Source organism: Leptonychotes weddellii, chromosome 6 (genome assembly GCF_054177405.1).
Source record: "Leptonychotes weddellii isolate Sample4059 chromosome 6, ASM5417740v2, whole genome shotgun sequence".
Lineage (NCBI taxonomy): Eukaryota > Metazoa > Chordata > Mammalia > Carnivora > Phocidae > Leptonychotes > Leptonychotes weddellii.
Window position 1 is genome coordinate 52,539,547 of NC_138374.1, and position 25,234 is coordinate 52,564,780.

Below are 25,234 nucleotides of genomic sequence, written 5' to 3' on the forward strand. Positions count from 1 at the left end.
AAGCTATAAAGGGAGGCCTGCATACCACACTTATATATGTAAAAGTTACAAATCAAGCTAACAAGCTGCTACGGTAGGTTCTACCTTCCTGTCTTTCTACCTTGAGAAATACTCCTTCAAAATGACCTGGAAGACAAGATTTGGAGTTAGAATTCTTGGATTCCTTGAAGTTTCTTGTTAGAATGAGGTGGTGGATGGGGAGCTCACTCCTGCCCTTGATATGTGGTCTGCCCCCTTCTCTTCTGGCTCTGTTTTGCATTTGAGAGGCCTCAAGCATGTACAAGTGGACAGTCCAGCCTGCACATACAAATTCCATCAAACTCATAATTTTTGGGGGGAAGCTGCCTCCTGGCCACCTCTCAAGTATAGGGATGGGCATGTTGAGTCATTTATTTTTGGTAGGATGGATGCTAGGAACAGGCTGGCATAGACCCTGGAAATAGGTTTGGGCTGCTTGAGCAGAGAGGTGGGGTACTGGATACCCTGAGCATGTCAGGAAGGGTAGGTGTGGGTTCTGGGAGGGCACATTACCTTGGTCCCTTGGACTCTTCCAAAACATGAGGATCCGGGGTGGGGCAGCTCTTGTCTAAGTGTATGGACAGTACTGGTTTGGGAGAAAGTGTTTTATTGTAGAGGTGACAGTTGTAAATAAAACACTGTTAGACACAGTTACACATGTGTCCTCAATGTTAAGAGAAGCAAATTTCAGAAATTTTAGATTAATGGTAAGTATGATTTTAAGGGACTGTATAGGACCAAAGAGAAATTTGATGAATTAAAAATGAAGAAACAAGAGAGCCAGCTGGGCCTTGGCTTCACTACTTTTTCTTTCACCAGAATCTGGGGTAGTGCTTCATAAACAATCATTTAACAATAACATCAATGGCCTCAAATCCTAGTGTTTCTGTGTAGGGAGCACAAATTTGAAAAGAATATGGATCAAAGATGGGAAAAGGGACATATTACTTAAGGCAAGTAAAAGAGAATGGCTGGAACTAGGAAAAATAATGTTGGGAAGGCTAAGGCAATTCTCATTTTGTAGGGTTGAAAGGGGTGCTAAAGGAAAGAAAAAGGGACTTCCAAAGTTATAGACTGAGAGAAAGAGAAATAGAAAGCCTAAGGAAGGAATATGTCCTGTGCATGAGTCAGATGATGTGAGATTAGCAGCTGACAGGTAATACAAGCTGTGATAGTGTGATGTCATGTGGGCAAGCTGGAACAAACACCGGTACTGGGGAATTGAATTAAGTGGAAGAGGCAGGTCTGTTAGAATTTGTATTAAACCCTTCTATGCTGGTATGATCTATGATATCTCTGAAACTATGAGAAAATGACCAAAGCAGTTGCCTGTGGGAGAGAAGTTAGGGCCGGAGGATAGGGATGGGAGAGAGACTTGTTTTTAACCATATATGTAGTTGAACCTTGTATTACTTAATAAAATTTTTAATTAATTAAAAAAGAATTGAAACCCTAGATGATGAAAATAAAGGAGCTATCTTAGTCTCTTTAAATTGGTTGAATTATGTATCTTTTGAAAAAGTATGTCCCTTAATTCTAAAATGATCTGCAAATGTGATCACAGAACCTGGGAGTCACTAAGAAATAACAGACCTGTCGGGAATCAGAAGAAGGGCAAATACCTTTATTTTCAAAAGAGGAAAAAAGGTGGCCTCTAAAATTAGACTGGACATCTAGGCACCAAACTGTAGGGAAACTGAAGAATTAAAATGTAAATAAATGGCAGTAATTGCTAGCATTTGGCATGGATTCTCCAGGAGTCAGTTATGTCAAACTAGATTTATTTTTATTTTTTATTTTTTTTAAAGATTTTATTTATTTGACAGAGAGAGATACAGCGAGAGGAGGAACACAAGCAGGGGGAGTGGGAGAGGGAGAAGCAGGCTTCCCGCCAAGCAGGGAGCCCGATGCGGGGCTCGATCCCAGGACCTGGGAACATGTCCTGAGCCGAAGGCAGATGCTTAACGAATGAGCCACCCAGGTGCCCCTAGATTTTTTTTTTAAAAATTGAATTCTTATATAGGAAGGAAAGGGTGTCTTTATTTCATTGAAACATTAAAAAAAAAAATCCTCCCATGTTTTTTTGACTAGACGAGAAAGTAGATTATTTCACAAAAAGTGATTCATAACTGGTTGAAACGTTCATTTATCTACAGTGTTTATTACTTGATCATCATGTATCTGAAAAGAGATTTCTAGTGGTATCAAAATCAGTTTTCATGCCTGGCTCTCATTGTTCGGTGATTTAACTGGAGACTATAGAATTTATACTGAACGATTAATGGGTAAATAGAAAACTGGGAGGAGGTGTTAACATGTTGGATTCTCTAATATTAATTTTTGACCGGTGGGAACAAAAGTCTAGATTCTGCAGGATGAAATGTTAGGAAGAAAAAATAAAATTCTGCATTTAGGGGCAAAGAAATATTAATTGCCCAAATATATGATGGGGAGATTTGGGTTTACAGTAATCCTTGTAAAAAAGAATTGAAAAATTTAGTTGAAAAGTGAGTATAAAGATATTAATTAGCTAAGTCTGATGACTCTGACATGGAATTTAATAATCTTAAAGGAGAATAAACTGTCACCTTACAAACTGTTAAAAAGTTTTTTTTAAAACTAAGTATTTCATATTAGAGACTTTTCTGTAGGAACTGTATTACAGATGATTAGGTTTCTAAGCCATCCCATAAGAACATGTCAACTTACGTAGAAGGATTATAGCTTTACTAAGAGGAGCCTGAGCTTCAGAATTTGGAGACAGGGGATCATGTGTTACAGTAGGGAGAAGTAGGTGGAAAAGTTTTCTCTTTACTCTTTGTGAGGGAATGGCTACCCCCAGGCAAATTTTGGAAATGGCTGAAATTTTCCATTGACCTCTGTGTGCATCTCTCTGATCAAACATTCTTCTGCTGGGGCGCCCGGGTGGCTCAGTTGGTTAAGCGGCTGCCTTCGGCTCAGGTCATGATCCCAGGGTCCTGGGATCGAGCCCCATGTCGGGCTCCCTGCTCGGTGGGAAGCCTGCTTCTCCCTCTCCCTCTCCCCCTGCTTGTGTTCCCTCTCTCACTGTCTCTCTCTCTGTCAAATAAATAAACAAAATCTTAAACAAACAACCAAAAAACAAAAACAAAAAAAACCCCATTCTTCTGCTGCCAGGATATGACTAGAATACAATGGTTTGTGCTTTGAGAATGACATATATGGGTGTCAGATGGAGAGTAATGAGCTAGTTCATATTAATGCGTGATTGAATATGTTCACCGTATGACCTCAGAGTTAGCTGCATTTAAAAATGAAATGCTTGTTAAACTAAATGAATTTAAAATTGATGTAAGTTCAGTTGCAAGCAGGGAATAAAGTGGAATAAAGGAAATTCACGTATTGTGGATAATAGTGTGGGAAGAAGGGAAGGATCCACATGGGTGCATGTGCTCTACCCTAAGGACTCTCTCTGGAGACATCTATTACTGCTGCAAGTGATTTGTTTTCCTCCCTTTGATTCTGAAAACTGGGATTTTAATCTAGTCTTTTTGTCTTCAAACCTGTACCTTTTCCACTTTATAAAATAGTCTCAATTGGAGAGAAGTCAAGAAGTGGCAGGTTTCAATTCAACATAAGAAAGAACTTTATAGGGCGCCTGGGTGGCTCAGTTGGTTAAGCGACTGCCTTCGGCTCAGGTCATGATCCCAGGGTCCTGGGATCGAGTCCCACATCGGGTTCCCGGCTCGGCGGGGAGCCTGCTTCTCCCTCTGACCCTCTCCTCTCTCATGCTGTTTCTCTCTCGCTCGCTCTCCAATAAATAAATAAATAAAATCTTTAAAAAAAAAAAAAAAAAGAAAGAACTTTATAAAAGTAATCCCAGGGGCGCCTGGGTGGCTCAGTCAGTTAAGCATCTGCCTTCGACTCAGATCATGATCCTAGGTTCTTGGAATGGAGCCCCATGCCGGGCTCCCTGCTTTGTGGAAGTCTGCTTGTCCTGTTCCCTCTGCCTCCCCCTCTGCCTCTCCCTCCACCTCTGCCCTTTCCTCTCCCTTGTGTTCTCTCCCCTCCTTGTGCTCTTTCCCTGGCTCGTGTGCTCTCTCTCTCTCAAATTAAAAAAAAAAACAAAAAACGTAATCCCAGAATCTAATGGTATAGTGAGTATCTCATCATTTCTATTCATCCAAGTCCAGTACATTGTTGAAATGAAGGATGCTGTAGGAGTTATTCTTGAATTTGAGAAGTACTCCCTAACTCTTTAGATTTTATGGATCATACCTTGGGTTATAATACCCACAACCTAGTAGGATTTTTATTTTGGGTTCACATTGTGGTATTGCTATAAGAATTTGGTAACAATTTGTCAGACTTTGACCTTGCTTTAACTTCATTTGCAAAATTCTGCCGTTTTCTGCCTATTACTGCCCTGATCTCCAGTCAATCAGGATTACTGAACAGGACAGATCCAAAAGATCCAAAAGATTTTTATAAGAAAGAGCATTTATTCAAAGAATAATTATATGTAGCCAAGGTTCTTCAAGGACTTATTGGTATATTATTTTATAATTTTTCCATGAAAAAACTGAACTTCTCAACAACTTTCTTTACTTAATGTGTATTAAAGACATGATCACAGATTTAGAAGATACTTTGGCTGAATTAGATTTGTCTTTTATCTCTTTGTTGAAAAACATTTTTCTAGCAGGATTATTTATGATGTGAATAATTTTTATTCTTATTTTTTATTTTCTTTGCCTCCAATTTCTGGTGCTCAATGTAGCTTTGAAAATCCATTGTGAATGGATTTCTGTGAAAGCACATGTTTTTAAAGGCTGTGAAAGTTCCCTTAGATCTTATTTTAGTTCACAGCAGTGTCCTCTACTTTTGTCTCTGATATGAAAGAACAAAGCAATGTCAGTAATCTTGACTTGATTTTTGTGTAGGATAGTACCCATCATGAAAGGGGTAACAAATGAACTGCTTTGTGAGTACTCATTTGATAGAACCCTATGGTGTTATGGAGACTGAAGGACATACTTTATTGTATGTATTGGCTCCAGGCTATGCAGAAGGGTCATCATGGGAGTATCCTATTTGTCAATTTAGATTTGCTTCTGTTAGAGGGAATCAAAGTGGTAGGTGGAATGATTGGAAAAAGCCAAAACCAAAACCAAAACCAAGCCAAACCAAAACAAAACATTTCAGTCCTAGAAATGCATTTGAGAGAAACCACTTGGCAATAGTGATGGAGCCTTTCTTGAAACATATATTCTGTATTTCAGATGAATAGCTGAGAAAAGAGATCATGTTTTTACTTTTAGAAAGGAAATAAAACCAGTGAAAAGGGAAGAAAAACAAGGTAGTAAAGGCCTAAGTCATATGGCTTTGTATCTCTCTCTCTCTATTTTTTAAACCCATGATTTTTAAAATTGAGTTTTAAATTTTAATTCCAGTGTAGTTAACATACAGTGTTATATTATTTTCAGGTGTATAGTATAGTGATTCAAGAATTCTATACATTGCTCAGTGCTCATCACAATAAGTGTACTCTTAATCCTCTTCACCTGTTTCACCCATCCTCCCACCCATCTCCCTTCTGATATGCTTTATTTTAAATGAGACCCTTAGTTAAAGTTATTTTTTTTTTTCAACAGGAACATATTTTACTTGAAGCATATTTCAAATGCTTCATATATTTTTATATCATAGAATAACAGTAATTTATTCTTTCATTTGAAAAGAAATTCAAGCAATATTTTTTCACTTAATGCAATTTGAATAGTATTTTTTTCCAAGGCAAAAATGTCTTTTAAAAAGTAAAAGAATTGTAGGCACTTTGTATGAGTGGCTTGTGGTAGAGTTAAGGATAGACTGAAGACAGCACAACACGATAGTCTGAAAGGGGGCAAAGATGCCCTGCACAGGCCATTTGATTGTGTGTAGAAATGTGCTACATTTCAGAAGGTGTGCTCTCTTTCTGAAATCAACAGTGTTGGTGGGTTTTATATAAAATTCTCAACATTTATAGTACAGTTGACCCTTGACCAATGTGGGGATTCAGGGCACTGACATTCCCCCTCCCTGCACAGTTAAAAATCGGTGTATAACTTTTATAGTATTTGCCTCTGTTGAAAAAAAATTATGGGGGCTCCTGGGTAGCTTGGTCAGTTAAGCATCCAACTCCTGATTTCAGCTCAGGTCATGATCTCAGGGTTGTGAGACTAAGCTCCGCGTCAGGTTCTGCGCTGGGCATGGAGCCTGCTTAAGATTCTCTCTCTCCTTCTCCCTTGGTGCTCCCCCCACCCAAAAACAAAACCAAATAAAAAATAAAAATAAATAAAAAATTATGTTATTAACCTAAGAATTAGATTTCATCAAGATAAAAGTTAATTTTAGTTACAGGATGGTTTCATGTGTATGTCTCTCTCTGCATGTGTATCAGGTGTACAGTGTGGAAAGGCCTTGTGAAACACTGACCTTTTCACTTACACATACACGTGGAGATCATGATTATCTTTGGAATATATACAGTAACACATTTATGGATCTAGGGAAGGATCCACTAGAGTGGGAGAGGTTGATGAGCAAAGAGATGCTGATTATATGGAACTAGGCCAATGGATGTTGACAAAGTCTAGGAGGAGAATGGGAATAGACTCTCAGGGGAAACAGTTGGGAGGGAACATGGGCCTTACCCTGAGACTCTGGTATCCCTTGGGGTTGGAGGCAGGGGTATAGAAAAAAGAACAGTCCTCTCTCCTAGAATCACTGGGATGGAAAGGAGTGTTGAAGGCATTGATTCTGGATAAGAGAAACACCATGAAAATATGTACTCATTCTTTCCTTCCTCCCTTCCCTTTTCCCACGTATATACTTGTGATAAAGTTTTTATGATTTTATTCATTTATTTGACAGAGAGAGACACAGTGAGAGAGGGAACACAAGCAGGGGGAGTGTGAGAGGGAGAAGCAGGCTTCCTGCGGAGCAGGGAGCCCGATGCAGGGCTCGATCCCAGGACCCTGGGATCATGACCTGAGCTGAAGGCAGATGCTTAATGACCCAGGCGCCCCTACTTGTGATAAAGTTTAATTTATAAATTAGGCACAGTAGGAGGTTAATAATAATAACTAATAAAATAAAACAATTATAACAATATACTGTAATAAAAGTTATATGATATGGTCTCTCTCTTTTCTTCAAAATATCTTATTGTACTCAGTCTTCATCTTGGGTGATGGTAAACTGCCTATCTGTTGAGATGAAGTGAGGTGAATGACCTAGGCATTGTGATGTAGCATGAGGCTTCTATTTACTTTCTGATGATATGTCGACTGGGTAACTGAAGCCACAAAAAGCAAAACTCTAGATAAGGGGGGACTACTGTAGTACTTCCTAAATATTTTTGTTTTAGTTTCCATGGGTGCCATAGGGAATATCTGAATATTTTCTGGGGGTGGAATCTTATGTTTTCTTGCCTGCAAATATAGAAGAAAATGGGTAATATCTAAGTGGGAAGGTTTTTGTATTGATGGTAACATGTTTCTTTTGACTATAAATTTATTTATTTTTTAACAGACTAAGTTACATATAGGTAATACATGTTTCTTACTGCTTATCTCTGTGAGCCTTTAGTAAGTACTTGACTGTGAATAAGTTAATACAAATTTGTGGACTTGGAAATTTGGGTAATAGTTTTTATGGCCAATTTTAATTTGAATATGTTATGATATATATGCCACGTGTGGTTATTTGAGATATCTATGTATTCTTATGCAAAAATCTCACTGATTTTAAGATTAATGTTAATGCCTTAAAGATGGCTGGTCATTTTTTTCTTATTTTGTCTTGCCCAAATATCCATCCTTTCTCTCTTTTTATAGTAACTATGCCAATTTAAATTAGTTTATTTTCTGTATAGGAAAGTAAACTGCCCCCAACTTTCTTCTTCAGTCAAAACCCTCAAACAGTTCCCCAAACAAATAGAGATGTATCACATCTTCCAAAGTCCTACTTGGCTCCTCATCTGAGTTATCATTAACAAGAAGAAGCAAAATATGAGCACTGGCTGCCTCAGTGCCATGATTTTTTGGAAGTCAGAGGACTTGCATGCTGTAAGATATGTCTCACCAACTTGGCCATTCATTTTTACTTAAGACTCCTGAACAAATGCAAACCCACCCTGGGTTATTATTTTAGTCATGAACATACTAACATAGATTAATTTGTTAGAGGATCTAAGGCTAGACCGCACGACCAGAGAACAGACGGGGAAGGAATATCTCATTTCTCTGTTGGTGGACTTGTCACCCTGGTCCTCTGAGGGCTACAGCTGATATCAGGAAGAGGTGCTGAGTACAAATCTCATGTACTCTATGATTTTCATTAGTGCTTCCCTTTAGAAAGTATTTTTCTTTATTAATAAGTGTCTTTTCATTTTTATGCACAGGCAGCATGTCGGCTGAAACACCAATCACACTGAATATTGATCCTCAGGATCTACAGGTACAAACATTCACTGTAGAGAAGCTACTGGAGCCACTCATAATCCAGGTATGAAGACCATGGAAATAACAATATGTAACTTCAGAAGAACTAAAAAATGAGAAAAGTAGATCATGAACCAAGGAAAGATTTGATTTTTATAGAGGGAATATGTCATCTAAAATTGATTTTTAAGATACTGCTAAAATATAAAAAAATACATATTTAGTAATAATAATAAAGTTTGGAAAGTACCCCCCCCCCACAATTCTCTCTTAAAAGCAACAGACGTGGGGTGCCTGGGTCGCTCAGTTGGTTAAGCATCCAGCTCTTGATTTTGGCTCAGGTCCTGATCTTGAGGTTGTGAGATTGAACCCCGTGGGGGTTCTACTTGTCTCTCTCCCTATCCCCGCTTGTGCCTGCACTCTCTCTCTCAAATAAATAAATAAAATCTTAAAGCAACAGCCATAAAAATATGTATATATAGCTTTCAAAGTACCTTTATATAGTCATGAAAACTGAGTGAGGCAGGCAGCATGGTTAAAACCATCCTTATTATATAGATGAGGAAATTGAGCCAAGAGAATTTCAGTGACTTGTCCCAAGGCACATGGTGGCTCATTTGTCAAATAGGAAATTATTTTTAAAATACCAAAATGTATGAGAAAAGCAGCTATTTAAGAAATTGTGTGATAAAATCTTTCATGAAGTCAGTAATCCTTTCATAATATACATCATGATTCTCTGACTTATTATGCAAGTCCAGATTTTACTTATTGGAGTTCTTAAAGCAGAGCTTGAAAAAACTTACACTATCTGTAGATTTAAATTTTTTGTCCTTTACCCAAAATTTATGAAGGATCTTCCCATAGGCTTACCACACATTATACTTCCTAATACAAATTATCCCTTTTTCCTTTTTTTTTTATTCAAGTATAATTAACCTACAGTGTAATATTAGTTTTAGGTATACAATATGATTCAACAATTCTGTACATTTCTCAGTGCTCATTGAGATAAGTGTACTCTTAGTTCCCTTTATTTGTTTCACCCATCCCTGCTATGTTCCCTCTGGCAACCACCAGTTTGTTCTCTGAATTATGTATCTGTTTTTTTTGTTTGTTCATTAGTTTTGTTTCTTAAATTCCACATGTAAGTGAAATCATATGGTACTTGTCTTTCTCTGACTGACATATTTCACTTAGTATTATACCCTCTAGGTCCATCCATGTTGTTGCATATGGCAAGATTTCCTTCTTTTTTAATGGCTGAATAATATTTCATCGTATATATATATATATGTGTATATATATATAGACCACTTCTTTATCCATACATCAATTGATGGACACTTGGGCCATTTCCACAATTTGGCTAATGCAGATATGCTGCAATAAATATGAAGGTGTTTATAATTTTTGAATTACTGTTTTTGTATTTTTTGGGTAAATACCTAGTAGTGGAATTAATGGATCATATGGTAATCCTATTTTTAATTTTTTGAGGAACCTCCATACTGTTTTCCAGTGACTGCACCAGTTTGCATTCCCACCAACAGTGCATGAGGATTCTTTTTCTCTACATTCTTGCCAACACTTGTTGTTTTTTCTGTCATTTTAGTCCTTCTGACAGGTGTGAGTGGTATCTCATTGTGGTTTTGATTTGTATTTCCCTCATGCCAAGTGATGTTTTTTATATGTATCACCAAGTTATTTGGTGAAATTTTTAAATGAATTCTCACAAATCATTTAAGATTTTGTTCCTATGCAGTTACCAGGTGTGAATAGGGAAATGGCCTTCATTTTGGTGATGGCTCGTAAAGGCTAGTACTTGTATGTGACTGCATAACACTTATTTGTTCTGTAAAGGTAGAACATTAGAGTTGGTCACTTAAGACTTGCTAATAAGAAGACCCTCCAAGATGGTGGAGGAGTAGGGGATCCTAGTTTCATCTGGTCCCTGGAAATCAGCTAGATATTTATCAAATCATTCTGAAAACCTGCAAAATCAACCAGAGATCTGAGAAAAGAATTGCTACAATTCTACAAATAGAAAAGCAACCACTTTTTGCAAGGTAGGAGGTGAGGAAATGTGAATCTGAAGCAGTGCCCTGGAAGATAAACCTGGAGGGAAGGAGCCTCTGTAAGCTGGGTACCAGGAAGTGTCATAAGCAGCAGAGCGCAAAATCGGAACTTTTAGAAGTTTACCTGAAAGGCACTCAAGAGGCGAAGCAGGCGGAATCCCAGGTGGGATAGCTTGGTCTCAGGATCCCCGGGGTCACAAAAAGAATGGGGGTGCCCGAGTGCAGCAGAGTTCCCAGGCATTGGAGTGGGGCAGCCAGTTGCAAACAGTGAGACCAGGCTCCAGCTTACTGCTTGGTGTTGCCATAAACTGAGAACTGCCTGTCCATATAACACTCTCTGAGCAGGAGCCCAGCAAGAGGCAGAACTGCAGTGAGAACCCCCTCCCTACCCTGGGAGGAGTGGTGTGCATGCACGCCGCAAGAGTTCATAAAGTTTGGAGACTCGAATTGGGGTGGAGTGCCTGAGATAAAAATGCTCAGTCACAGGCTGTGTTAACACAGAGTGTGTATGGAAACTGAGGAGACAACAGTGATTGACCACTTTTCTGTGAGGGTGCACCGAAGAGCGGGGGACACGAACTTTCAGCTCCTGGGCTAGAGATTGGGGCACAGCTATTTTTCACTCCCACCCCCCACCAGCTCTGGAGCCCACTTACACTGAGCCTGGCCCCCTGACAAGGGCGGTGCAGTTCCGCCGGGGCAAAGACACCTGAGAATCAGGTAACAGGTCCCTCCCCCAGAAGACCAACCAGCAGGAACTTCTGGCAAATACCAAGTTTGCCAATCATACAGAACTGTAAAACTCCAGCTCTTGGGGAAAGAAGTATATAGAAGTGGTTTTTTCTTATTATTCTTTAGCCCTTCAGTTTTATATTTTATTATCCTTTTCAGCTATTTTCTTATTTTATCAATTATTTTTTAAGTCTTTTTTAATTTTCATTTTTTCACTTATAATTTATATATATATTTTTCATTTTTGGCTTCCTTTCATTGTATTCAACTTTATTTTTGTATATATATAAGTTTTTCTTTCTGACCTATTTTGGGAGACCTATTCTAGTTTCTTCTAACACACAGACCAAAATACACCCAGGATCTAGCTTACTGTTCTGTTTGGTTCAACCTCTTGTCTGATTTTATTCCCATTCCCTACCCCCCTCTTTTTTTTCTGTTTGGTTTCTGTTCTCTTCTGATTAGTGTAGTGTATATTTTTCTGGTATAGTTATTATCCTTTAGCCCTTCAGTTTTATATTTTATTATCCTTTTCAACTATTATCTTATCAATTATTTTTTAAGTCTTTTTATATTTTCATTTTTACACTTACAGTTTGTATATATATTTTTCATTTTTGACTTCATTTCATTGTATTCAACTACATTTTTTCTATATATATGAGGTTTTCTTTCTTGCCTATGTTGGGACCTAGTTTCTTCTAATAAACAGACCAAATACACTCAGGATCCAGTTTATTGTTCTGTTCTGTTCTACTTGTTTGATTTTATTCTCAGTTTTTTTCTTTTTCTTTTCTTTTTGGTTTCGGTTCTCTTCTGATTTGTGTATATTTTTCTGGTGTCATTGTTGCTGTATTTGTATTTTCCCTCCCTTTCATCTATTCTTTTCTGGACATAATGACAAGATGGAAGAACTCACCCCCAAAAAGAGAGCAAGAGGCAGAAATCACAGCTAGGGATCTAATAAATATGGGTATAAGTAAGATGTTGGAACTAGAATTCAAAACAAGATTGTAAAGATAATAACTGGGCTTGAAAAAAGCATAGAAGACACTAGATAATCCCTTCGTGGAGAAATAAAAGAACTAAAATCTGGTCGAAATCAAAAAGGCTATTTCTGAGATGCAATAAAAAAATGGAGGCCCTAACTGCTAGGATATATGAGGCAGGAGAGAGAGTCAGTGATATAGAAGATAAAATGATGGAAAATAAGGAATCTGAGGAAAAGAGAGGTAAACGACTACTGGATCACGAGGGCAGAATTCGAGAGATAAGTGATACCATAAGATGAAACAACATTAGAATAATTGGGATCCCAGAAGAAGAAAGAGAGAGAGGGGCAAACTATAGCTGAGAACTTCTCTATTCTGGGGAAGGAAACAGGCATTCAAGTCCAGGAAGCACAGAAAAGCCCCCTCAAAATCAATAAAAATAGGCCAACATCTAGACATATAATAGTGAAGCTTGCAAATTTCAGAAATAAAGAGAAAATCCTGAAAGCAGCTCGGAACAAGAGGTCCTTAGCCTACAATGGTAGAAACATAAGGCTGGCAGCAGACCTGGCCACAGAGCAGAAAGGACTGGCATGATATATTTAACATGCTAAATGGGAAATATATGCAGCCAAGAATACTTTATCCAGCAAGGTGGTCACTCAGAATGGAAGGAGAGATAAAGAGCCTCCAGGACAAACAGAAACTAAAAGAATTTGTGATCACTAAACCAGCCCTGCAAGAAATATTAAAGGGGCTCCTTTAAGTGAAGAGAGCTGAAAAGTAACAAAGACCAGAAAGGAACAGAGACAATATACAGAAACAGTGACTTTACAGGTAAGACAATGGCACTAAATTCATATTTTTCAATAATTACTCTGAATGTAAATGGACTAAATGTCCCAATCAAAAGACACAGGGTATCAGATTGGATAAAAAAAACAAGACCCATTGATATGCTGTCTGCAAGAGACTCATTTTAGACCCAAAGACACCTCCAGATTGAAAGTGAGGGGGTGAAAAACCATTTATCATGTTAATGGACATCAAAAGAAAACTGGGGTGGCAATCCCTATATCAGACCAATTAGATTTTAAACCAAAGACTGTAATAAGAGATGAAGAAGGACACTATATCATAATAAAGGGGTCTATCCAACAAGAAGATCTAACAACTGTAAATATTTATGCCCCTAACATGGGAACAGCTAATTATATAAACTAATTAATAAGAAAATTAAAGAAACACATTGGTAATAAAACAATAATAGTTAGGGACTTTATTTTAAAGATTTTATTTATTTGAGAGAGAGACAGAGACAGAGATCATGAGTGGGGGAGGGGCAGAGGGAGAATTAGACTCCTCTATGAGCAGGGGGCCTGACGTGAGGCTTGATCCCAGGACCCTGAGATCGTGACCTGAGCTGAAGGCAGATGCGTAACCAACTAAGCCATCCAGGCATCCTAGTTAGGGACTTTAACATCCCACTCAGAGCAAGGGACAGACCCATCTAAGCAGAAGATCAATAAGGAAACAATGGCTTTGACTGAAACTGGACCAGATGGACTTCACAGATATATTTAGGGCATTTCATCCTAAAGCAATAGACTACACATTTTTCTTGAGTGCACATGGAACATTCTCCAGAATAGATCACAAACTGGGTCACAAATCAGGTCTCAACCGGTACCAATAGACTGGGATTATTCCCTGCATAATCTCAGACCACAGTGCTTTAAAACTTGAACTCAATCACAGGAGAAAGTTTGGAAGGAACACAAATACATAGAGGTTAAAGAGCATCCTTCTAAAGAATGAATGGGTCAACCAGGAAACAATAGTTCAGAACCTTTGGGATGCAGCAAAGGTGGTCTAAGAGGGAAGTATATAGCAATACAAGCCTTTCTCAAGAAATAAGAAAAGTCTCAAATATACATACTAACCATACACCTAAAGGAGCTGGAGAAAGAACAGTAAGTAAAGCCCAAACCTAGCAGGAGAAGAGAATTAATGAAGATCAGAGCAGAAATCAATGAAATAGAAACCAAAAGAACAATAGAACAGATCAATGAAACTAGGAGCTGGTTATTTGAAAGGATTAAGAAGATTGATAAACCCCTGGCCAGACTTATCAAAAAGAAAAGAGAATAAATAAATAAATAATAAATGAAAGAGGAGAGATCACAACCAACACCGAAGAAATACAATTATAAGAACATATTATGAGCAATTATTTGCCAACAATTAGGCAATCTGGAAGAAATGAATGCATTCCTAGAAACATATAAACTACCAAAACTGAAACTGGAAGAAATGGAAAATTTGAACAGATCCATAACCAGCAAAAAAATTGAAGCAGCAATCAAGAATGTCCCAACAAACAAGAATCCAAGACCAGATGGCTTCCTAAGGGAATTCTACCAAACATTTAAAGAAGAATTAATACCCATTCTTCTGAAACTACTCCAAAAAAATAGAAATGGAAGGAAAACTTCCACACTCATTCTATGAGGCCAGCATTACCTTGATCCCCAAACCAGACAAAGACCTCACCAAAAAGAATTACAGACCAATATCCCTGATGAACATGGATGCAATAATTCTCACCAAGATACTAGCCAATAGGATCCAATAGTACATTAAAAGGATTATTCACCAAAGTCAAGTGGGATTTATTCCTGGTCTGCAAGGGGGGTTCAACATCCACAAATCAATCAGTGTGATACATCACATTAATAAAAGAAGGGACAAGAACCATATGATCCTCTCAATAGATGCAGAAAAAGCATTTGACAAAGTACAGTATCCTTTCTTGATTAAAACTCTTCACAGTGTAGGGATAGAGGGAACATACCTCAATATCATAAAAGCCATATACAAAAAGCCCACAGCGAATATCATTCTCAATGGGGAAAAACTGAGAGCTTTCCCCCTAAGGTCAGGAACACGGCAGGGGTGTTCTCTCTCACCACTGTTGACAACATACTACTAGAAGTCCTAGTAATCAGACAACAAAAAGAAATAAAAGGCATCCAAATCGGCAAAGAAGTCAAACTCTCACTCTTTGCAGATGACCTGATAGTCTATGTGGAAAACCCAAAAGAGTCCACCCCAGAATTGCTAGAACTCATACAGGAATTCAGCAAAGTGGCAGGATATAAAATCAATGCACCGAAATCAGTTGCATTCCTATACACTAACAATGAGACAGAAGAAAGAGAAATTACAGTCGATCCCATTTACAATTGCACCCAAAACCGTAAGATACCTAGGAATAAATCTAACCAAAGAGGCAAAGGATCTGTACTCAGAAATAGAACGCTCATGAAAGAAATTGAGGAAGACACAAAGAAATGGAAAAACATTCCATGTTCATGGACTGGAAGAATAAATATTGTTAAAATGTTTATACTACCCAGAGCAATCTACACATTCAATGCAATCCTTATGAAAATACCATCAACATTTTTCACAGAGCTGAAACAAATAATCCTAAAGTTTATATGGAACCAGAAAAGACCCTGAATAGCTAAAGGAATGTTGAAAAAGAAAACCAAAGCTGGTGGCATCACAATTCCGGGCTTCAGGCTATATTACAAAGCTGTAATCATCAAGACAGTATGGTACTGGCACAAAAACAGACACATAGTTCAATGGAACAGAATAAGGAACCCAGAAATGGACCCTCAACTTTATGGTCAACTAATCTTTGACAAAGCAGAAAAGAATGTCCAATGGAAAAAAGACAGTCTCTTCAACAAATGGTGTTGGGAAAATTGGATAGCCACATATAGGAGAGTGAAACTGGACCATTTTCTTATAGCATACACAAAAATAGACTCAAAATGGATGAAAGACTTAAATGTGAGACCGGAATCCATCAAAATCCCAGGGGAGAACATAGGCAGGAAGCTCTTTGACTTCGGCTGCAGCAGCTTCTTGCTAGACGTATCTCCAAAGCCAAGGGAAACAAAAGCAAAAATGAACTATTGGGACTTCATCAAGATAAAAAGCTTTTGCACAGCAAAGGAAACAGTCAACAAAACCAAAAGACAACCAACTGAATGGGAGAAGATATTTGCAAATATCTTATCAGATAAAGGATTAGTGTCCAAGATCTATGAAGAACTTAATCAAACTCAACACCCAAAAAGTAAATAATCCAGTCAAGAAATGGGCAGAAGACATGAACAGATATTTCTGCAAAGAAGACATCCAAATGGCCAACAGACACATGAAAAATGCTCAACATCACTTGGCATCAGGGAAATATAGATCAAAACCACAATGAGCTACCACCTCACACCAGTCAGAATAACTAAAATTAACAATTCAGGAAACAACAGATGTTGGTGAGGATGAGGAAAAAGGGGACCCCTCCTACACTGTTGGTGGGAATGCAAACTGGTGCAGCCACTCTGGAAAACACTATGGAGGTTCCTCAAATAGTTATAAATAGAGTTACCTTACGACCCAGCAATTGCACTTCTAAGTATTTACCCAAAGAATACAAATGTAGTGATCCAAAGGGGCACCTGCACCCCAGTGTTTATAGCAGCAATGTCTGCCATAGCCAAAATATGGAAAGAGCTTAGATGTCCACTGACAGATGAATGAATAAAGAAGATGTGGTGTGTGTGTGTGTGTATAATGGAATATTAGCCATCAAAAAAAAAACTTATCATTTGCAGCGACATGGATTAAACTAGAGGGTGTTATGCTAAGCAAAATAAGTCAGTCAGAGAAAGTCAGTTATCATATGATTTCACTCATATGTGGAATTTAAGAAACAAAACAGAGGATCATAGGGGAAGGGAGGGAAAAATAAAATAAGGTGACAATGGAGAGGGAGATAACATTAAGACTCTTAACTATAGGAAACAAACTGAGGATTCCTGGAGGGGAGGGCGGTGGGGGTTGGGGTAACTTGGTGACAACATTAAGGAGGGCACACGATGTAATGAGGACTGGGTGTTATATGCAATTGATGCATCACCAAACTTTACCTCTGAAACTAATAATACTTTATATGTTAATTACTTGAATTTAAATAAAATAAAATTAAAAAAATTTGAAAAAAGACTTGCTAATCCCAAAGGCTGCTGACATATTGTTTATGAACAGAGAAAGTATCATTATGAAGAAACTGCTTTTTTTTTTTAAAGATTTTATTTATTTATTTATTTATTTTTTAAAAGATTTTATTTATTTATTTATTTGAGAGAGAGAGTCAGAGAAAGAGAGCACAAGAGGGAGGAGCGGGAGAGGGAGAAGCAGACTCCCTGCTGAGCAGGGAGCCCGATGCGGGACTCGATCCAGGGACTCCAGGATCATGACCTGAGCCGAAGGCAGTTGCTTAACCAACTGAGCCACCCAGGCACCCTAAAGATTTTATTTATTTGTTTGACAGAGACACAGCGAGAGAGGGAACACAAGCAGGGGGAGTGGGAGAAGGACAAGCAGGCTTCCCTCTGAGCTGGGAGCCTGATGCAGGACTCGATCCCAGGACCCTGGGATCATGACCTGAGCCAAAGGCAGATGCCTAATGACTGAGCCATCCAGGTGTCCCGAAACTACTTTTTATGTTCTAACTGAAACCGATAGATGTTTTGCTTTAGTCAAGTACATTGATATAGCAGTCAACAGAATATTTTAAGTAAATTCACATTGAAGACTACGCCTTTCACAGTTTATATATATTTCCTGGCGTTTTTAAAAACTCTTATAAGCTGCAAACATTTATTGAGTCCACCTAGAAAATTAAAAGGGTGAAAATAACCTGAAATAATTTTATTTGACTGGAAAGAAATTTAACTCTTTTAAAAAGTGTTACCATGCTTATTACTTTAGAGGGCTTTCAATATAGTGTCTGGGTTCAGACTTTTCATGATCTACAAGTAGATGGGTTAAGGAAAGGGAAATTAGTACTTATTATATGCTATATAGTTTGCATTTATATGTAAGTATAGTTGCTAATTTATGTTCCTTAAGATTTTTGTCAATGTTTTTGAACATGTTTCTTGATGGTATACCGGTTTACCAATATCCCAGTTAGAAAAAAGTTTCTAGATCTTAGCAAACTTCAAGTCAAATTAAATTAAAAATATTAATAATTGATAGAATATTTACTGTGTTCAGAAACTATCCCATAAAGGAGAATTCTAGTGCAACAAAATTATTTGGACATACTCTTGATTTTCATTTTAAAGGGATTATCCTTATCAAAAACCAGTGCATTTCAAACTCAAAGAATTATTAAAATAACTGACCTTTTTGTTAATGCCCAGCCTTCTTGTATCTGTCACTTTGATCATGTATTACATATCAATACAAGTAAAAATTTTCATTAAATTGTATTATAGGTGTTTTTCTACAATAGCATCATATTGACTATCTCATCACATTCTTTTTTTTTCAAAGAGTGTTTATTTTGAAATAGTTACATGGTTTAAGTAATATTGTCTGTGATTATACTGGAAAACATTCCAAAAGAAGTTCATGATCTTTAAGTTCATAGTGCCAGATGAAGTTATCAGTGTAGTAACCCCATTAAAAAAATTCTCACTTTTACTCATTATTTATCTTAATGTTATATTCCTTTGCTTTCAGGGTTCCACAGAAATTACTTCCCACCTCTGTATATAACTCAAAGTCAAAATTACATTTTAATTTTTGGAGTAATTGGTCATAGATACTATTATGTCACTCTGGCTTCTGTTCATTTATTCATACATTTTTATTCTGCTCTTTTTATAGTTCCAGAGTGTTCTACACCAAACTTGATTTATCTTTAATCTATTTTTTTTTCTCTTGGGCACAGGTAAATCATTAGGTCATTTTGCAGGGATGTTCAGTCTGGGATATATTTCAATCATTCGCTTTCATTTTCTCTGTGTTATAACTTATACAGTTGCATCCCTCTGTAATAAATTCCTCCAATGGGTCAGAAATAATTTTTTTTCTCAGCAATTACATTTTTATGATTGCAACTGTAGGCAACTGCAGTTTATCACTTTCAAGATCCAGATTTGGCAGTGCAGTGCAGAAAGTCTGTTTATGCAGAATCGCGATTAAAAGAATTTACATCTCTATGTTGTATACTCTCTGAAGGAGATACAAACTGGTAGATCATGCTACAGTCATTATATAACAGAACCGTCTATAATCTTATTTGCCGCAAAATATAATTTTCTATGTGTCAGATTCATGTTGAATGTGAACTAAAAGAATTGACTTACTCAAAATCTTTTTTTTTATTATTATGTTATGTTAATCGCCATACATTACATCATTAGTTTTTGATGTAGTGTTCCATGATTCATTGTTTGCGTATAACACCTATTAAGATAAAAACATTAGCAAACTTCTTATAATGTGTTATCTCATATAAAGTTTTCTTGGAACAAAGGTTCAAATGTATTTTATGATGTATATATATATTCCATGTTTTCAAGAGGTAAATATAGAGTTAAATCAATAGTAATAAACATTGTTTTTCTGGCTCTTACTCCTAACTCTTGTATGACCTCTTGGCCTTTTCTTGGCTTCTGCTTCCATAGTGTCTCCATCTATTTCTGGGATTCCCTTGGGGATGGTTTTATATACTCAGTAATACTCATTCTGTCTAGTTGAAGAGTATCTGCCAGCTCTTTTTATCAGTCAGCATAAACTAGGTTATGCTGTAATAAGACAAATCCCAAATCTCTGAGGCTTAATAAAAGTTCATTTCCTGCTCAAGCTACATGTAGAGTGTGAGTTAGCAGGGGATCTCTACTTAGTACCAGCACCCAGGGACCCAGGCTCCATCTCAGTATTTACATCCACTGTTGTAACAGGAGAGAACATGATGAATCATGCAAAGTGTCCTAAAATGTCCACCCAAATGTGATATATGTCAGTTCCTCTATTGCTTTTGTCAAAGCAAGTAATGTGGTTAGTGTGGATACTGAATGTGTGATCCTGCCCTGTACTCAGGAGAATGGGAATACTGTGAAAAGCTTCAGTAACTATTATCTTCCCATTGCCTTCTTTTTAGGGCTTCCTTTTTTGGTGGGCAGCTGACTTACTGATACTCACGGAGTATCAGTTGGCAAGGAGCCTCTGAGGCAATCTAGCATGCAAGTTTTGCCTCTGGGGGAATATGGTGAATTGGTTTTATCACCATCCTCTTGTTAGGGGATTGACTACATACTGAGAGTTAAGCAGTTAGTACCTAGGGTTAAAGGTTCTATCAGGTGCTAAACTAAAGACACACAGAAAGAAGTAGAGACATGGATAAGAGTCCTAGTGGAGCAGTTTTCAAGTTCAGATCCACAAACTCCTGCTGTTGAGGGACAGTAAGGTTACTTATTTACCAGAGTTTTAATGTGTCCTTCCAGTTTCCAAACCACATTCTGTCTCAGAATTATACTCTGGCCTCTATGGGGCCTCACTGTTCCCAGTTCCCTTGAGCACTGGCCACGTAGGCCTGATGCTTGTTTTCCTTATGTAATCTGGTTCCCTGGCCTCCTACCTTCCCTTCTAAAAGTTCTGAAAAGCTCAAAACAAGTGTCTAAAAGTTCGAAAGAACTTCCATTAGTAACAGCAATCCGGGGTTCCTGTAGTTGTCCTCATTACTTATGCTAGAATGGAGATTTTCCTGCAAAGTCTTTTTTTTTTTTTTTTTTCCTTCTCATTTCCAGAATTTGGAGTTTCTGAGGTATGACTCACTTGTGCTTCCAAAACTATCTGTCATGTTTTCCCATTTTCTCTAACTTTGTCTTGATGATCCACTGCCAGTGATGCCCATCATGAGGCCAGGGATGACATGTCAAGGTAGCCATGTCCCAATGCCTCCAAAGCTGCCAGTTCTCAAGGTGGCAGAATGGCACTGGGCTCCTACAAAAGAGGGGATAACGCCTTTCTTCCCAACAGTGCTGTCACGTGGGCTGCAATGAAGTAATGCTTACACCTAGAGTCACACAGAATTCCCCTTTCAGCTCCTTCTCCAGTCTCCTTCCTTTCCTTGTTAGAGTAAAACCCAATACAAGTGTCTGGATGGTGAATTCTTACTCCTCTAAGCACCATGTTTTTCTTTCTTTCCTGGCTCTTACGCAGAACCTCTCTGCCATACCCTACTCTCAACAGAATTTCTTTCTCTCCTTCAGCCAAGGGGAAAGAAAGCAAAAAAGCAATTAGATACTTAGAGGTCCAAAGGGTTCATTTCTCACTGTTCTACAGACAGATCTGATTGACTTTCAGGTAGCTAGGAGAAGACATGCTTTGGCTTCTTAGCCTCCTAGAATATAATTTCCTTTGTTTCTTTCAGAAAAGAATTCAAGTTTCATTTGTGGTGGTTTTCTGTCATTTCATAGGTCATTTTGAATAAGCATGATGCCATTTACTTAGGTTTCCTTGACTTTATCACCAAGCTTCTTTTCAGTAACCTTGCTGATTATTCTATCAATAGAATTTATGTCAGAATTAATCTTGAAGGTTCCAGGGAAATCTGAAAGATGGGTCTGCACACATATAGTGTTTTTGTAGATACTTTATATGCAAATATTAGAGTTTTGACTATGATCTCAACAAGTAACCTTAAAGGTTTGTAAATAAATGTCTTATTTAAACACAGGTTCAAGGCTTAATAAGTATAAAGATGTTATTTTTATGGTAGGATGAATAAGTAAACTTAATTCTGCCTTAATAATGTTTTAAAGTTAAAGGTGATTCAGTAATAGTTGAATTTATTCTAATAAATTTAATTCTTTAATTTCTGCATTCATTTACTGCCAGAAAACTCCCATGGGAAAGTTGTGACTCTGTAGTTTCCTTGAGAAACAAATAATTGAGAAAAAGGAAGCCATTTTTTAAATTAAAATAAGCATAAGAAAAACTAATAGCTAATTGATTAAAATAGCATGAGTCCAGCAGGATTGTGCATGGCTGAGCATATAAGGGATGCTCCCACCAGCAGAATTTGGTAGCTTTGAGATTAGCTGTGAGCAGATGTCAGTCTCTGCATATTTTCACTCTTCTCACTTGCTTCCTAGACCTTTTATTCTATCAGACTCTGATTTTCATTCTACTCCAACATTGCTGCCATGTTGTTCTTGTTTCTCTTACCACCCCCAATCCATTCCACTTCTGTTAATACTTTATCTTTTGATCACAGCTTATCTTTTCCTCCACAAATTCAGACTGATCCCACAGATATCCACCTCTAACTTAGCTGTGGAATAGGTCTTTTTCTTATAAACTGATTCCATAAGCAGCCAGGTGGTATAGACTGATAAGCCCAGATCTATTTGCCTTTTTAGTGGAACATACTAGATTGATGGGAGCGATTGTGGTTCAGCTGGCTGAAGGGATAGGAGTCCATATCTCCTCAGATGTCATCATCTTCACTGCTTGAAGTGTGATTCTACCCTTCACAGAAGTTCCTGGACTATTTCAGAACACGCAGCTTGTCTCAGGAAATACTGCCACAGCTTGACAGTCCAGGAGTCTAGACTAGTAATTGGCAAACTTTTTCTGTATAGGTCCAGATAGTAAATAGTTTCAGCTTTGACAGCCGTAGGGTCTCTGTTGCAACTCCTCTGCTGTTTGAGTTTGAAAGCAGCCATAGGCAATATGTAAACAAATGGATGTTTACAATAAAACATGGCTGTGTTCCAATAAAACTTAGAAAACAAACAAGTGGCCAGATTTGGCCCTGGGGACTTAAGTTGCAGGCCCCTCCTCTAGACTGACAATTTTCTCATGGAGATAATCTGTACTTACTGATTAAAGAAGGGTAAGAAATGGGCAGTATCCCATACACAGTTGGGAGCTCCCAGTGAGGAAATTTTGATGGGGTGATTTGTGGCCAAGCCCTGTACTTGGGGGAAGAGTGCTAACTAGGCAATTCAGAAAATTTCTGTTGCTATTGAGATCCTGTTAGTCCAGTGGTTTTCAACCCTGGCTGCACATTAAAATCCCCTGGGGAGCTTTTAAAAATCCTGATGCCCAGGCCACACAGGAAACCAATTAAATTAGAATCTTTGGGAGTAGGACCAAGCAGTAATTTTAAAAACTCCCGGGAGATTACAATGTGAGAAATGCTGTGCTGGCCTTAATATCAGCCGGTAGTGAACCTGGTTCTGCATCTTGGCCCAAGGCTTGCCCTAGTATAGTGCCCCTTCTGTCTTTTATTAATGGGTTCAGTAGTGCTCACCTGGAATAAATTTGTAAGGAATTCCTGGGGGTAACCTACTGCATCAACTCGGTAACATGCTCAGTTATTCCTCCTAGGTCCCATTAAGATTGTTACTAGCAGCTCTAGGAAAACTACTAGAGTTGAGGTCTTGGATCCATGTTCTGCAGTTCTCCCTTACTCAGCAGTCCACTATTAGATAGCATTATGGATCCACATATGGACTAGGTTATGGTGGACTCTTTTAAGTTTTTTGAGTATCCATGGCATCTTAGTTTTGGTGGACTATTATTTGGGGTGAAATTGCCATGAGGAAAGAGATTCATAATGCACAAGTCTGAAATTGTGGTGTGGTGTCACATCACATGAAAAAGTGTGTATTTATAGTCACCTGCACCATTGCTTCTCAACTTTAGTTATACAAGGGCATCCCTTAAGGAACTTACAAACATCCTGATACCCAGGCCACAGCTAAGGCCAATTAAATCAGAATCCTGAGTAGGACTCTGTTAACAGTATTTTTAAAAAGTCCCCCAGGTGATTGTATTGTATAGCCACTGGTGTTTTAGGACCTTGCTGCCACCTCAGTGCTGTCTATGGACTTGCTGCGTCCGGTTCACTTAGGAACTCCTAAAAAATGCAGACCCTTACACCCTGCCTCCTGAGTCAGAATCTATGGTGTAATAAGATCCAGTGTTGCAGTAAAGTTTGAGAAGGTGGTGTTGGAGACTGTAAATTTTAACTTTTAAATTGCAACATCATGTCGCTAGAGTTGAAAACCACTGCCTTATACCCTTATCTGTCTGCTGGTACAGAGTAAGCAGGAATTTCTCAGCTCTGATACTCATTTGTTGCTCTGCTCTGAAGAGGCTGCCCAGGGGTGATTGTCCTGTTGTGAGGGACCTGTCCACTTTTTTCTGAAGGGGACCTGCCTCTCCCACACTCTGACTAAGCAAGCCCATGGTTACTAGGAACCATGACCTGAGAAATGAGAAGATTTTCAAGAGTTAGTGCTTCTCCTTCAGGACGTTTGGAACCAGGACATAGTTTGTTATAATCTAGAAATAATTTTTACCTCTGGAAAAGTTACTTAACTCTGATATAGCTGAATTTGGATATATATAGTATTATAGTACTGAGTGCTCTACAAACTAAGGCTTAACAAATGCGCTTTGTGATTTTCAGATGAGTCCTTTCTTTAAACAATTTTTTTTAAAATTTATTTAAAATCTCTACATCCAACATGGGGCTCGAACTCATGACTCTGAAATCAAAAGTCACATGTTCCTCTGACTAAGCCAGCCAGCCACCCCTGAGTTTTTTCTTTTAGGAAACAATTTGCATTCTCAACCCTGATAAAGCAAAATACTGTGTTTCTTCAATTTAGACACATTTTCTACCTTATTTTTTAAAAAAATTTTTTATTGTTATGTTAATCACCATACATTACATCATTAGTTTTAGATGTAGTGTTCCATGATTCATTGTTTGTGCATAACACCCAGTGCTCCATGCAGAACGTGCCCTCCTCAATACCCATCACCAGGCTAACCCATCCTCCCACCCCCATCCCCTCTAGAACCCTCAGTTTGTTTTTCAGAGTCCATTGTCTCTCATGGTTCGTCTACCCCTCCGATTTCCCCCCCTTCATTCTTCCCCTCCTGCTACCCTCTTTTTTTTTTTTTCTTAACATATATTGCATTATTTGTTTCAGAGGTACAGATCTGAGATTCAACAGTCTTGCACAATTCACAGCACTTACCAGAGCACATACCC

At 38.0% G+C, this 25,234-nt stretch overlaps 1 protein-coding gene across 2 annotated transcripts in view; it reads left to right on the plus strand.

The window, feature by feature from the left end:
• Positions 1–25,234, plus strand: part of CTNNA3 (catenin alpha 3) — a 1,573,809-nt gene that overhangs the window by 65,185 nt on the left and 1,483,390 nt on the right. For both annotated transcript variants that reach the window (XM_081824173.1, XM_081824174.1), the window contains one exon: positions 8,444–8,547. In XM_081824173.1, coding sequence (XP_081680299.1) covers positions 8,444–8,547 — 104 coding nt within the window. The remainder of the gene's footprint in view (positions 1–8,443; positions 8,548–25,234) is intronic.